This window comes from Moschus berezovskii, chromosome 10, assembly GCF_049115385.1.
Source record: "Moschus berezovskii isolate FMDL1 chromosome 10, NW_MosBer_1.0, whole genome shotgun sequence".
NCBI lineage: Eukaryota > Metazoa > Chordata > Mammalia > Artiodactyla > Moschidae > Moschus > Moschus berezovskii.
Window position 1 is genome coordinate 11543055 of NC_142469.1, and position 14146 is coordinate 11557200.

The following is a 14146-nucleotide window of genomic DNA, read 5'->3' on the forward strand; positions in this document are numbered from 1 at the left end:
AGGTTGGGTCAATCATGCTGCATAGTTCACAGTGTGTTATCAGTATCAACCCCTGCAAGGTTCTTGTCCTTTTTAATTCATCTTTAGTTATAAGTTTGACAAGCTTATAATTTTCTTTACATGAGATGCTTTATATCATCCTAAGATCAAGAAATAGTAGTTTCATAAAATTGGATAATTTTGGACTTTTTTCTGTATTATGGACCAATGTATATAAGGATTATCTATTAGTTGAAATTTTAGAAAAATAATCTTTGCAAAATGCTTCTGGATGAGACACCTATTTTTATTCTTTGGTCAATTTTGGCAAGTTGTGTGTTCCTAAATATTAAGAAATTTCTAGAAACATATTGTTTCACTCATGTTTTCAAATATAGTGAATATTTTAATGATAACATATTTTAAAATAAAAAGTTTATATAGAGACATATCTATTTTGCCTTTTTATATTATATGAGCTATTATGTTATTTTTGTTCAATTATATCAGATATATTTTGGGTTCTACTTCAAAATACAGGAAATTATTTTTATTGACCATATCAATTTTTTTTGTTCTCAGGTTCTGTTTCATTTAATTACATTTTCCCTCAGTTGTTTCTCTTCCTTACATGTCTTGAATTCTTTTTTAGCTTATTCTATTGAATGCTCAGATGATTTATTTTCAGTTTTTTATGTTTTCTATTAAATGAGCTTTTGGCTAAACCTTTTCCTGGGGTTACTGTACTAGCTGCTTCCTATGTAGTATGAACTTTTCACAGGAGTATACACATATTGAGCACTGTTTTACAGAGTCTACACCAGTTCATACACACAATAGCTCTACATATAGAAATACATGGATTTTTGGTACTGCATTACTTCTAGACCTGGAATTATGGATCATATAGACAATTTGCCACCTAATGAACAAAAATAACATTATTTCACTTTGATGTAATTTCTAAGCCTTCTTAGAAAAAGCTATTTGGAAGATAATTATATACTTAATTGATTTATTTTTTCTTGATTGTTTTAATGAACCATTTCCCTTAAAGATTATTGTTAACAAGTTTATGAAAGGATCCCAGTCAGTAGTCATTTAAAAAATATTTTTATTATTTCTTGTCCAACTTCTCTTTAGATCCTTCACTATTAGCTGCAACCATTACCCACTACTCCTACTTGAACAACCTCCAAAAGAGATATATCAATAGAAAATTGTCTATAGAAAAAAGTTATAGTTTATTAATGAGGCAAATATACAGAATTGTGAGTCATAAATACATAAATCAGCCACTGATGGAGAGATCAACTTGATGAAATCTGATTAAGGAACAATAATTCATTTGTAATGCACTGGTTTATAATCCATGGTTCCCACCATAAATTGCTTCTTTAGGTTTCTCATGGACATTCTGACTACACATGGTCATATTTTCCAATGCTGGATGAATTACATTCTAATAGTCTATATTCTCTGAAAAAAGTGCTTTTTTAAAAGTTATTTATTTTTTGCTCCTTAATTGTATGTTTCTAGAAGCATAAATTATTTGTTTTAGTATCTTCACATCACTGATGTTGAAATAATCAATATGTTGGCCCATCTTTTAAATTTTATGAATTAGAATAAATAACATTACAATACTGATTTAGCTACACTTTGGGAAGTTGCAATTTAAAAGATTTCCAGGGGAAAAGTTGTGCATAATCTTTACCTTTAAAATAATAGTGTAATAAAACTTTTTGTTGAAAAATATCTGCGGTTCTTTAAATTAAAAATTATTAAACTTAAAAATGTGTACTATGCACATGTATGATAAAAATCACGGCTGTTACATTTTGTATGTCAAAGGTTATTTTCTAGGTTTTGACAATAAAGAAAAGGAAATGAAATTATAAAGTGTTAGTAGATACAGCAGTTCCACTGTGAAGCTTGTGTTGTATTTTGAGGGAGGGGTGTTCGTCTACCCTTCTGAGGTCTTTTGGCTAATCTAATAATCAGATTGACATAGACGGATTAATGGTAGAAAAACAAATTTAATTTGTATAAATGTGGAGGCCCTATAGGTAAGGGAGCTAAGAAGTGATTGCATCAGGTTGTTGATATACCTTTTAGACGAAGAATCAAGTAGCTGTGAATATTTGATGAAACTAAGAGGTCTTCCTTGGGGTAGCAGATAAATGAAGAGGGAACACAATTTGTTTAGACAGCTTTTGGGACCTTGAATTACTTCTTTCTGTCAATAAGGATGCCCTCTATCCACTGCCAAAGGTAGGGCACCTTCCCATGGGAGATTTGTTTCCTGCTCTCATGGGGACAAAGGAGGGCCAGAGTGTTCTTTTTGTTCCAGCTGGCTCTCCTATGATCTTAGTTCAAAATAATCAATATGCCACTTTGGCACATTTAGGGGCAGCCTGTCCCGAGCTGCAGCACATGTAACCTTGGACAAGAGAATCTGTATTAAAATATCATGCTTGGTGTATTTCAGAATCTCTGCCTCACACTAAAACTCCTTTTTGTAGAGATAAAGCTGAATTTCTACTACAATACAGACAAAGCCTGTTTTATTGCACTTTGTAAATAATGTGTTTTTTACATGTTTAAGAAACCTTCACAACCCCTTATTTAGCAAGTCTGTCAGCACTGGTTTTCCAAAAGCATAGTCTCACTTTGCATCTTTGTTGCATATTGGTAATTCTATATTTCCAACATTTTTATTATTGGTTATGGCAATCTGTGATCAGTGATTCTTTTTGTTACTATGGTAATCATTTTGGGGCACAACAAACTGTGCCCATATAAGATGGTGAATTTAAATGATAAACATCATGCCTGTTCTGACTGCTCCACTGACTATTTCCTGTTTCTTTCCCTGTCTGTGGGATGCAACAATATTGTATTAGGACAATTAATTACCCTATAAATGTTCAGTTGAAAGCAAGAGTTGCATGTCTCTCACTTTAAATCAAAAGCTAGAAATGATTCAGCTTAGTGAGGAAGACGTGCTGTAAGCCAAGACTGGCCGAGAGCAAGGCCTCTTGTGCCAAACGGTTAGCCAAGCTTTGAATGTAAAGAAAAAGTCTTAAAGGAAATTAAAAGTGCAACCCTAGTGGACACACAAAGGATAAGAAAGCAAACTACCTTATTGCCGACATGGAGAAAGGTTTAGTGTTCTGGATAGAAGATCAAATCAGCTACAACATTCCCTTAAGCCTAATCCAGAGCAAACTCTTTTTAATTCTATGAAGTCTAAAAGAGCTGAGGATGTTGCAAAAGAAGAGTCTGAAGCTAGCAGAGGTTGGTTCCTAGGGTGGAAGGAAGGAAGCCATCTCCATAACACAGAAGTGTAAGATGAAACAGCAAGTCACCCAGGAGATCTAACTAAGATCATCAATGGAGGTGGCGACCCTAAACAACAGATTTTCCATTTAGATGAAACAGTCTTGTATTGGAAGATGACGCCATCTAGGACTTTCATGGCAGGAGAAGAGAAGACGCTGCCTAGCTTCAAAGCTTCAAAGAACAGGCTGACTCTCTCGTCAGGGGCTAATAAGGCTGGTATTTTAAGTTGAAGCCAGTGTTCACTCACCAATTCTGAGAATCCTGGGGCCCTTGAGAACTATGCTGAGTCTACTCTGCCTGAACTCTGTTAATGTAACAAGTCTTCATGAAAACACATCTGTTTACAACGTGGATTACTGAATATTTTAAGGCCACTGGTGAGATCTACTGCCAAGGAAAAAGATTTCTTTCAAAATGTTGCTTCTCATTGACAATGTGCCTGGTCCCCAGAGAGCTCCAACAGAGATGGACGAAAGGAATGTTTTCATGCTTGGAGACACAACATCTATTCTATATTCTATAGCCCGTGGATCAAGGAGTCATTTTGACTTTCAGATTTTATTAAATAATGCTTGTTTAAGTCTATAGCTACCTTAGACAGTGATTCCTATAATATATTTGGGTAAAATCAATTGAAAATATTCTGGAAAAGATTCACCATTCTAGGTGCCATTAAAAAACATTTGTGATTCACAGGAAGAGGTCCAAATATCAACATTAACAGGGACTTTGATTTCAATCCTCATGGATGACTGAGGGGTCCAAAGCTTTGTGGAGGAAGTCACTGCAGGTGTCATGGAAATGGAAAAAACCTAGGGTTAGAAGTGGAGCCTGAGGTGTTGACTGAACTGCTGCAATTTCATGGTAAAACTTTAACATTTGAGGAGTTGCTTCTTATGGATGAGCACAGAAAATGATTCCTAGTGAAGATGCTGTAAAGATTGCTGAAATGATGGCAAAGAATTTAGAATATTGCATCAATTTAGTTGATAAAGCAATGCCAGGGTTTGAGAGGATTGACTTCAAGGAACTTCTCCTGTATGTAAAATGCTATCAAACAGCACTGCTTGCTACAGAGAAATCATTCCTGAAAGGAAAAGATGCTGCAAACTTCATCACTGTCTCAGTTTAAGGAATTGTTGCAGCCGCCCCACCCTTCAGGAGCCAACCACCCTAATTGGTCAGCAGTCATCAACCTCAGGGCAAGACCCTGCACCAGCAACAAGATTGCAGGTGATGGTTAGCATTTTTTAGCAATAAAATACTTTAACATTTGGGTATGCATATCGTCTTTCAGACATAATGCACACTTAATAGACTACAGCATAGTGTAAGCATAAGTTTTATATGCACTGGCAAATCAAAAATTCACTGTGATTCACATTATTGCAACGTCCACCTTATTACAGTGGTGAGGAACCATGCCCTCAGTATCTCTAGGGTGTGCTTTTCCCCTACAGCATGTCGCTGAAGATCCTTGTGTCGCCATGGGCCGCCGCCCCGCCCGATGTTACCAGTACTGTAAGAACAAGTTGTACGCAACGTCCCGCTTCTGCCGAGGTGTCCTGGATGCTGAGATCCGCATCTTCGACTTGGGGCGTAAGAAGGCCGAAGAGGATGAGTCCCCGCTCTGTGGCCCGCGGAGACACATGAGCATGAGCAGCTCTCCCCTGAAGCCCTGGAGGCTGCCCGTTCCTATGCCAACAAGCACAAGGGGAAAAGCGGAGGCAAAGATGGTTTTCACATCCGAGTGCGGCTCCACCCCTTCCACGTTATCCGCATCAACAGGATGTTGTCTTGTGCGGGAGCTGATAGACTCCAGACAGATACGCGTAGCGCCTTTGGAAAGCCCCAGGGCACAGTGGCCATTGTCCACATTGGCCAAGTGATAATGCCCGTCTGCACTAGGCTGCAGAACAAAGAGCATGTGATCCAAGCCCTCCACCAGGCCGAGTTCAAGTTCCCAGGGTGCCAGAAGATCTACATCTTCTGGGGATTTACTCAGTTTAACATGGATGAATTTGAAAACATGGTGGCAGAAAAGCTGCTCATCCTGGTTGGATGTGGGGTCAGATACATCCCTAATCGTGGTCCCCTGGACAAATGGCGGGCCCTGCACTCAGCAGAGCATCAGCGCTGTCCCCTCCTAAATCATGCTCACCAATAAATGCTATTTCCTGTCAAAAAAAAGGTATATATATATATATATGTATATATATGGTGTGCCTGTATAGAAGAATGAGTAAAAATTTACCAGATACACAAGAAAAGACAGACATTCCAAAAAGGCTTTCTTTATTGTGATATTTGCTTTATTGTGGTGGTCAAGAACTGAGCCTGCACTGAATCTCTAAGGTATGCCAGTAATTCAGTTTATTTCTTAGCTGCTGCTGCTAAGTCACTTCAGTCATATCCGACTCTGTGTGACCCCATAGACGGAAGCCCACCAGGCTCCGCCATCCCTGGGATTCTCCAGGCAAGAACACTGGAGTGGGTTGCCATTTCCTTCTCCAATGTGTGAAAGTGAAAAGTGAAAGTGAAGTCGCTCAGTCGGGTCCGACCCTTAGCGACCCCACGGACTGCAGCCTACAAGGCTCCTCCATCCATGGGATTTTCCAGGCAACAGTACTGGAGTGGCTTGCCATTGCCTTCTCCATTATTTCTTAGTGACTGTGTAAATCTCCCTTAGGTTAGAGAAGATGAAGAAGAAATATGTGTATTCATTGTCAAAACTTAAAAAGCATTTATTCGGATAAAATATCTACAAAGCACAAATGTCAATTTTTTGTTCCCATTCTGATTGCAAGCCTTTGTTTGTAAAACAAATTCACTTGATATATGGCATAATTAAACTTACAAAAGACATTTCAATCTACATTAAGTACTCAAACATAGAGGTTCATAACACATTTGAAATATATTGATATGAATTTTTATCTAGTATAATCTCAGTTTATTGTTCTTGAAAGTATTAAATATTCAAAATTAAGTTCTAAATTTTATGAAAACAAATAACACATAACAGTATTTTTTTCCTTGCCGTGTTTAGGAAATGAAGTTCCGATAATAATGTTTGAAATAGATTTTATTAAAGAAATTTGAAAGTATAGCTATCCATCAGGTAAGAAGTAATTTGTAAACTCTTTGTATTCTAAGTCTGGATGGAAAAAGCTGAGAATTCACCCTTGAGAAAATGCCTTAAATTTTTAATGACTTCCTATTGAAATTAACTGAAGCTCATTCATTAAAAATATGGCATGGCATTTCTTTGTGCATTCAGTAGTTTGAATTACTCTGGCTGTCTTCATTGTGAACAGACAACTACTGTCTTTATCATCCTAATAGAATGAGAGAAAGAAATCTGCATATTTTGTTTTCTGCTGTTTTATACACAAACCTCAGTAATTGGATTCTGAGACTTCATTCTCATTTTTATCCCAGGGCTCTTATTGATTCTTTGGCCAGTAAGACAGGCACTCTGGAAGGAATACATTAAGGGAACAGGAACACTCACTGTCTGATAAGTGGTTGCCAGAATCACTGATATTGTAACTTTGGTGATGCATGTCTCTGTCTCAGCTTCTAAGGTTGGGAGTGTGTCGACCCTCCTCTAATCACTCTATGTGTTATCTTTTGCCTTTCTGCTTCTCATTAGCATCTGCAATCTAGAATGTGTGCCACGAAAAAGAGGAACTAAAATTTTGATAGAACAATTGGCAAACTTTATATTTTTTACTTGATTCATAACTGCTCATACCATACCCACAAGCAATCTAGATGGAATAAGTAATTTTTTCTCTGTGAGAGAACCTGTTACTCAGATGGGCTTTTGGTAATTGACAAGGAAGGCTCATGTTTTGCTCTTCCTGTTACTCAGACTTGCCCTCCTTGTTTTTCAAAAAGAATTTTGTTTGGGTAATTATTCACCTTAGTTCCTCAGAATTAGTGAGCATGTATTTGAAGACTATTCTAATGAAAATTCAGAAGACATTGGTTTATTTCTATGACATTGAACACATCAAATTTATGTAAATAGCTCAGAATTTTTAAAAATATGCAAAGAAATTTCTCCTCTATAAAATAAAAAAATAAATTCAAGTTTGCAAAATGCCATAATAGCCTTGTATAGACTATAATTCAAATAGTTTAAATTAGGGTTGAAGATGTTGAAAGAAACATGTATAATGTGAAAGTGTTAATTTTACCATAAGAGTAAGTGACCCAACAAAGTCGATAGGCTGAATTCTAAGAATCAAGTCACATAGACTGCCAAGCAGCATTTTAAAAAAGGCCCTCAAAGGGAGCAGCTATTAATTCATTTCTGGTTGGTGAATATATGATATATATGAATATAATATGAGTATTTAATTAAAATTGTTTTGAATTATAAATAATCCTGTCTTCATAAAATTATAGAACATCTTTAGAAAAGGAACGAAGTTTATTCACGCCATTTTGAAACTATAATGTTATTCTTTGGGTCTCATTTTATTATAACTAGAAAAGTACTTACCAAATATCACCAACCTATTAGTTGCTAATAAGAGAAAACTGAGTTCAGAGAAGTTGAGATGAGCCTACTTCTGGAGCCCGCATGCTGTGACCCCTAAGGAAGGGTGTGGGGCGGGGGCCTCATGGGGAGCTGAGTCTTTCCTGGAGGCAGAGACGCCCAGCTTCATATCCTTGACTCATTGCTTTTACACTGGGGACTTCATTCAGTAAATATTTTTGTACGACTTCCTTATTAGGCACCGAAAAGATGATTGCTCCTGTTGGAGGTCTTACCATTGCTCTGCATTTAGAGAGTTGATCCTTTCAGTGTGGCTGGAACAGCACATTTCTTTCTCTTAGTCCACAGATGCCGAGTAAAAGCTCTTTTACATTGATCAAGTGAAGAACATGGCCATGAGTAGATTGTAATGAATTATCTTAAATATTTAACTTATACTTTTGCTATGTAAACTTTTACTTTAATTATCAAACTGTTTCAGTTTCCACATGGCAGATTTTGGTGACTTCAAAAACAGAATAAGCAGAGTGCGGAAAATACTTTTCCTTAAGGGATTGAAAAGTGAGCAGTCATAAAATATTAAAAAATGAAGGTCTGTGTATGATTTGACTGAATTCACCATTTATTGAACATCTATAATGTGCTAAGACCATGCTGAGTATTGAAGGATATATAAATAAGACATGTGCCTATGCTCATATGTAGATTATATTCTAAACATTTATTTAAATAAGTGGAATCAATGATTTAAATAAATGATTCATTTAAAAAGATTTAACTCAAAAATGGTCCGTATAATCAAAGCTATGGTTTTTCCACTGGTCATGTATGGATGTGAGAGTTGGACCATAAAGAAGGCTAAGTGCTGAAGAATCGATACTTTTGAACTGTGTTGTTGGAGAAGACTCTTGAGAGTCCCTTGGACTGCAAGGAGATCCAACCAGTCCATCCTAAAGGAAATCAACCCTGAATATGTCTTGGAAGGACTGATACTGAAGCTTCAATACTTTGGCCACCTCATGCAAAGAGCCAACTCACTGGAAAAGATCCTGATGCTGGGGAAGATAAAAGACAGGAGGAGAAAGAGATGACAGAAGATGAGATGGTTGGATGGCATCACTGACTCAGTGGACATGAGTTTGAGCAAGCTCTGGGAGATGGTGAAGGACAGGGAAGCCTGGCGTGCTGCAGCCCATGAGGTTGCGAAGAGTCAGACATAACTGAGCGACTGAACAACAACTCAAAAGATGAAGAGATTTGTCACATATTTAAAGAGATTTAAGTACAGCAGCTATTGTATTTTAATGCCTCATGTGACAATAGCCATGTGCATCCATTCATCCAGAAAGTATTGAGTGTCCACACTGACTCCGAGTTCCGAGAATACAACAGTGAGTGAAACAAAGTCCCTGTGCTCAGGGAACTTACATTCTAACAAGGAGAGACAGATAAGGAGCAAGTAAACAGATTATTCATATCATGTAGTTTCCAGTGCCACGAAGAGAAATTTAACAGCAAAAGGAGATGGAGATGGTGCGCCCTTGTTGTGTTTGGCTAGATAACATATGTAGGGAAGGGGTCTCCAAGACCCTCAGCATCAGACTGGCAGGCAAGGGGAAGGTTGAAGCACAGAAAAAAGTAAACGGAACTTGAAAGAGAAGAGGTTGTTTCGCAGGCACCGTGGATTAGATTGCCTGGGATCCTGAGTGCTTAGGAATGGAGTGTGGCCCTTCTGAGGGCCTGGAAAATCTCTAACAGCTTTGCTTATGCTCGCTTCTATTTATAAGCAGAGGGTTCCTGTGAGGAGAGCTGTACCAAGAAATGGAAAGTGTTCCACTCGCTTTGTGGGAGAAACTAGAGTTGTGAAAGCCCACTGAGGTGGATCAGTGAGGAGAGTGTGGTGACTCCCCAGGCAGTTGAGTAGTAAGGCCATCAGGAGAGGGCTGAAACTGAAAGTCTTACAGCTGGATGTATGCCCAAGGGCACCAGAAGTGTTTCTGAGGTTTTGAACCTGAACACAGGAAGGGCTTGTGAAACCATCAAGGGAGCAGGTTTCTGGAAACGTGACACGTCATTTTCAATGCAGACTTTTGAGGTAATGATATGGCTCTTAACTTGAAGTACCCAGGAATCTCATGCAATTATGGGCTGGATTTTGTGAGAAAGTGTGGAATTCAGGATGCAAATTTGGAATTGAAGATGCTCAGCATAAAAAGAAATAGCTGGGACATGTGATTTAAAAAAAAGAACAGAAGTGCCAGTAATGAATTACCGCACAAGTAATCAATTCTGAGAGAAGCTATACTGTCAGTTACTCTAATGGGAAAAGTCAAGACATTTAAAATATTAGAATAAAACTAAGGCAGCTCAGGATAGTGTAGGCAAAGATAGCCCTATATTAGTTAGTAATTGTAATTGCAGGCAAGACATAAGTAGCTATTCGTAACTTATTAAAATTTGCATAAATTATCTCATTCTTTTCACAATAGCAAGCTGTGGGTTCAATATGACTTCTCATTTAACCGAGAAGGAAATTGAGGTTTGAAGAAACAGACCAATTTTCCCAAAGTTTCCCAGTTCATATGTGATGGAATTAGGATTTGTGCTCACATAATTGATGCCATCCTAAACACTCCCAACTTTCTGAATTAGAACATATCAGATAGACCAATACCAACCTGTCCAGTTCACAAACCTTGATAGAAGCCAATATTAGTGCATAGTGAGGTAGCTTATTTCATTGGTGTGTTCATTCATTCAACAAGCATTTGTTGAATATCCATGCATTGGGCAGTGTACTAACTCTGGAGGTTTGAAAGTGTATAAGATAGAAATTAATCCTTTCCTGGTCTGCTTGGTGTTCAGTGAAATGTTCCGAGGAGTAAACAGGCAGTTATAAGGATTGTGTGGTCAGTTCTTTCCTGGAAAGTCCATGGTGCTTGTGAGAACTCATGAATAACCTGGAGCCCAGATTTGGAGGGTCAGGGAAGATTTCTCATGGAAGGCGATATTGTTATAGAGCCAAACTCGGGTCCACTCTCCCATGCACAATAAAGCCAGTCTACTGACACTGGGTTGTAGTGAAGAAAGTGTAGCATTTATTGCAGGCACCCAGCAAGAACAGAGAGCTAGTGCTCCAAACACCTGAATTCCCAGTTGGGCTTCCAGGAAGCATTTTAAAGGCCAAGTGGGGGAAGGGGTTGCAGGATATGTATGATCCGCTCATGCACAGCTGATGGTTGGTTGATGGTGAGGTAACAGAGTGGGGTCACAGGGGTTAACATCATCAATCCTTAGGCTCTAACAGGTACGGGGGCTACATGCTCATGGTCAAGAAATTAAGTTCTTCTGTTTGGTGGGGGGTCTTTACATTTGTAAAACTACTCAGAAGTGTGCACCAGACACCTTTATCTGTTTACTTGATAGAGGAGCTAAAGCAGGAGTTATGGAGGAGGAGTCTGTCCTGGGAAGGTTCTGTGGGGTCCTGCTGGGTTAGACAGTGTCTAACCAGAAGTGTGATGTGACAATTTGGGTTTATTAAAGAAGCAGCAAGACATAAAGATGGGAAGCCTAAGAGGGCTTAGGAACCTAAAGGGTTGGATGGTGGGCTGTTCACATATGAACTCAAAGAGATAAGAAGGGAAGACAAAGTGGCGCCTTTTCACCTGAACTACAGGTAAATTTGTAAAACCGTATGTGATGGAGTCTCTCTAAAGAGAACTGAATGGTGTCTAATATATTTCAGGTTTCTTTTTTTTTTTAAGTTGGTGAAGCCTATTGTTAAATTTTTACTTTTCTGGAAGATGACCTTGTATGAAATAAGGTATTCCTGAATAAGTGAGGTGTCCCTGTGATACCTTGTATTATCATCTGCTAAGTCATAGGTCGTATTAAAGGAACAGAAGAAGGGTAGGGAACAGGATGAGAATTGGGTTCAGAATTCTAACAATCTGTCTGTATATTTTAATGCCTTTCTTAGGCAGACCAATGTTGAATCTTCTGCTTTGTCATGCTTCCTTTTTCTTGTGGGGTGGGGAGGCTGTAAAATCACTGAAGTTTTGATTGAACATCTTGGTGTCAGTATTCTCAGGATCCCTTCCTGGAACAGGTGAATTTAGTTGTAACAACCTCAGGTGGAATTAATTTTCCAATTTTGCTTTTGTAGTTATTTTGTAGCAGGTTTTCAGATGCTTTTAATTACAGGAAAAGGATTATGGAGACAGGACATGCAGTGGAATGTGGCCTTTTTATGTTTATTGCTATTTTCTTTTCCAATGATTATTCTGTTCAGAAAAAGGTCATGCTTCCAGGACACATTTGTTTCTCAGAAACGTTTCTGAAGATGTGAAATACAATAGGCACCCTGGGAATGTATCCCAATTGGCTCCCTAAATATATTGTTTTGAAACATTTTTCACCCACGTGAAAGTTACAACAGAAACATTTTATCAACAAGTGTATTTATTATAGCAGTAAACACATTTCTAGCAGAAACCTGTTCAGGATTCAACAAATATATTCCGGCCCCTAAGCAAAATCCTGCTCTATAAATATGCCCTCATCTTGTAAGGTTTTGGGAAGAGGAGTTCTGGAAAGGAGCATATTTTTTTTATAGGCAAGAGACATTTCAGTTTTTTAAGAGAATGATTGGGCAGGAGACAGGGAAGTCTAGGGGGTGGGAAAGAAAGGCTCATGACTAACACGGCCTTGCCTGTAAAGTGGGAATAAGAACCTTTCTTACGAGGATTAAATGAGATAAATCCCACAAACCCTTATCCATGCCTCTCACAAGCTAATTGCTCAGGGGGAAGAAAAATTGTGTTTTTCTTTTTTTTTGCCTTCCTTCATCCATTTAAGCTCCAGCCTGCATTTTCTAGTGGCTCCTGACCTGGGATGGGGGAGGGGGGTGAGGGAAGAGCAATAGGAGCCGAAAAGAGTGAGGACCGGAGGGGGGCGTTCCTGCCTTTCTACATGTGTGTGACCTGAGGGACACGACCCCGCTTCAGGGGCAGAGAGTGAGGCCGACCCTGCACCTCACAGGCCGTTTATGGGCCCCGGCCGCTGCAGGCCCCTGGAGACGGCCACGGGGCATGCTGGCCGACAGTGCCTGCTTTCAGGAAGCAGCAGCGAGGGTAAGGCCGGGCCTGCGGTCCTCTGCGCACGTGTCCTCCGACAGCGGCAGGAAGCCCCTGAACTTCATCCTCATCCTTGGGCCCGAGATTAAACGACTTACTGTATATAAAGCACTCAGAACTGTTGCTGCCATGAAGTGGGAACCGTTTCAAATAAAATAACAGTCACTGATCAAGGCTTCTCCCTGATATCGTACAGGACGGCAAAGATAGCAAGGCTCCTTTCTGTATGTCTCCTTGCTTTTTATCCACCCTGGTCACGGATTTCTCTCCTTGAGACACCGCTAATTATGACCTAAACTTGGGGAGCTTCCTCTTCTGTTAACCTTAGTTCATTCTGAACTAAGGCACCTTGGCTGCCAAAATATTTTTTTTTCTTTTCTTCTTTCTTTCCTTAAAAGAAACATCTAGCTGATTTATTATAAAAAGATTTTATTCATATAGCATTTATTTAATAATAGATTTAGTTTAGTTTTTTTTTTTAGTGGTGTGATAAATAAGGATTTGGAAATCAGGGTGGGATTGTGCTGTGTCACTCCAGCATGGCTGAGGCTCCCTTACATGCTTTAGTACATGGTGAGCACAGGTTCAGTTAGGAGCCAGATGTTGGGCCAAACACAGACTCTCTGTTACCTTGATAGCTTCTGCTTATCACACTCCCACCACTTATTGGCCATTTCACTGCTAATAGTCCCTCAATTTTAATTGGATACAAAAAATAAGGAGGCAAGGGACTAAGAATTGCCACTTTTTTCCTGGCCATAAAATCTAATAAGATCCTTAATGCAAAAAGTCCTGGTATAAAGAAAAAATGCTTTGCAAAATTAAGTCAGTACTGCTCTTCTTAATCCTCTACTACAAATAACTGAGAAGGGGTTACATGTAATGATTTTTGAAAGTAGGCTATAGTTTCACTGGCCTGGAGTGGCTGACAAATAGATGACAGATGGGAACGCAGGGCATGGATGGAGTGGTTGACCTTTCTGGCTTCCTTTAAGCCCTTGATTCCAGAATTTGAATGCATAGATTCACATGCATTTATTCAGAAATATGTGCACCCAGACTACTTTCTGCTAAATACAGACTCCCACTCTTAAACATTGGAGAGAGAAAGAAGCCTGTTAACTGACATTTGCAATTTCAGGATGGCACCGTGTGGGAGAAGGAACTGCCAATCATT

At 38.9% G+C, this 14146-nt stretch overlaps 2 protein-coding genes across 3 annotated transcripts in view; both read left to right on the forward strand.

Moving 5' to 3' along the window:
• ADGRB3 (adhesion G protein-coupled receptor B3) overlaps positions 1–14146 on the forward strand; it is an 893473-nt gene that overhangs the window by 159477 nt on the left and 719850 nt on the right. The window lies entirely within an intron of this gene.
• On the forward strand, positions 2597–5710 carry LOC129561292 (large ribosomal subunit protein uL16-like). Its single transcript, XM_088840490.1, has 2 exons — positions 2597–4886; positions 4988–5710. Exons 1-2 carry the CDS (start codon positions 4746–4748, stop codon positions 5489–5491), a joined length of 645 nt encoding a protein of 214 aa, XP_088696616.1. The 5' UTR covers positions 2597–4745; the 3' UTR covers positions 5492–5710.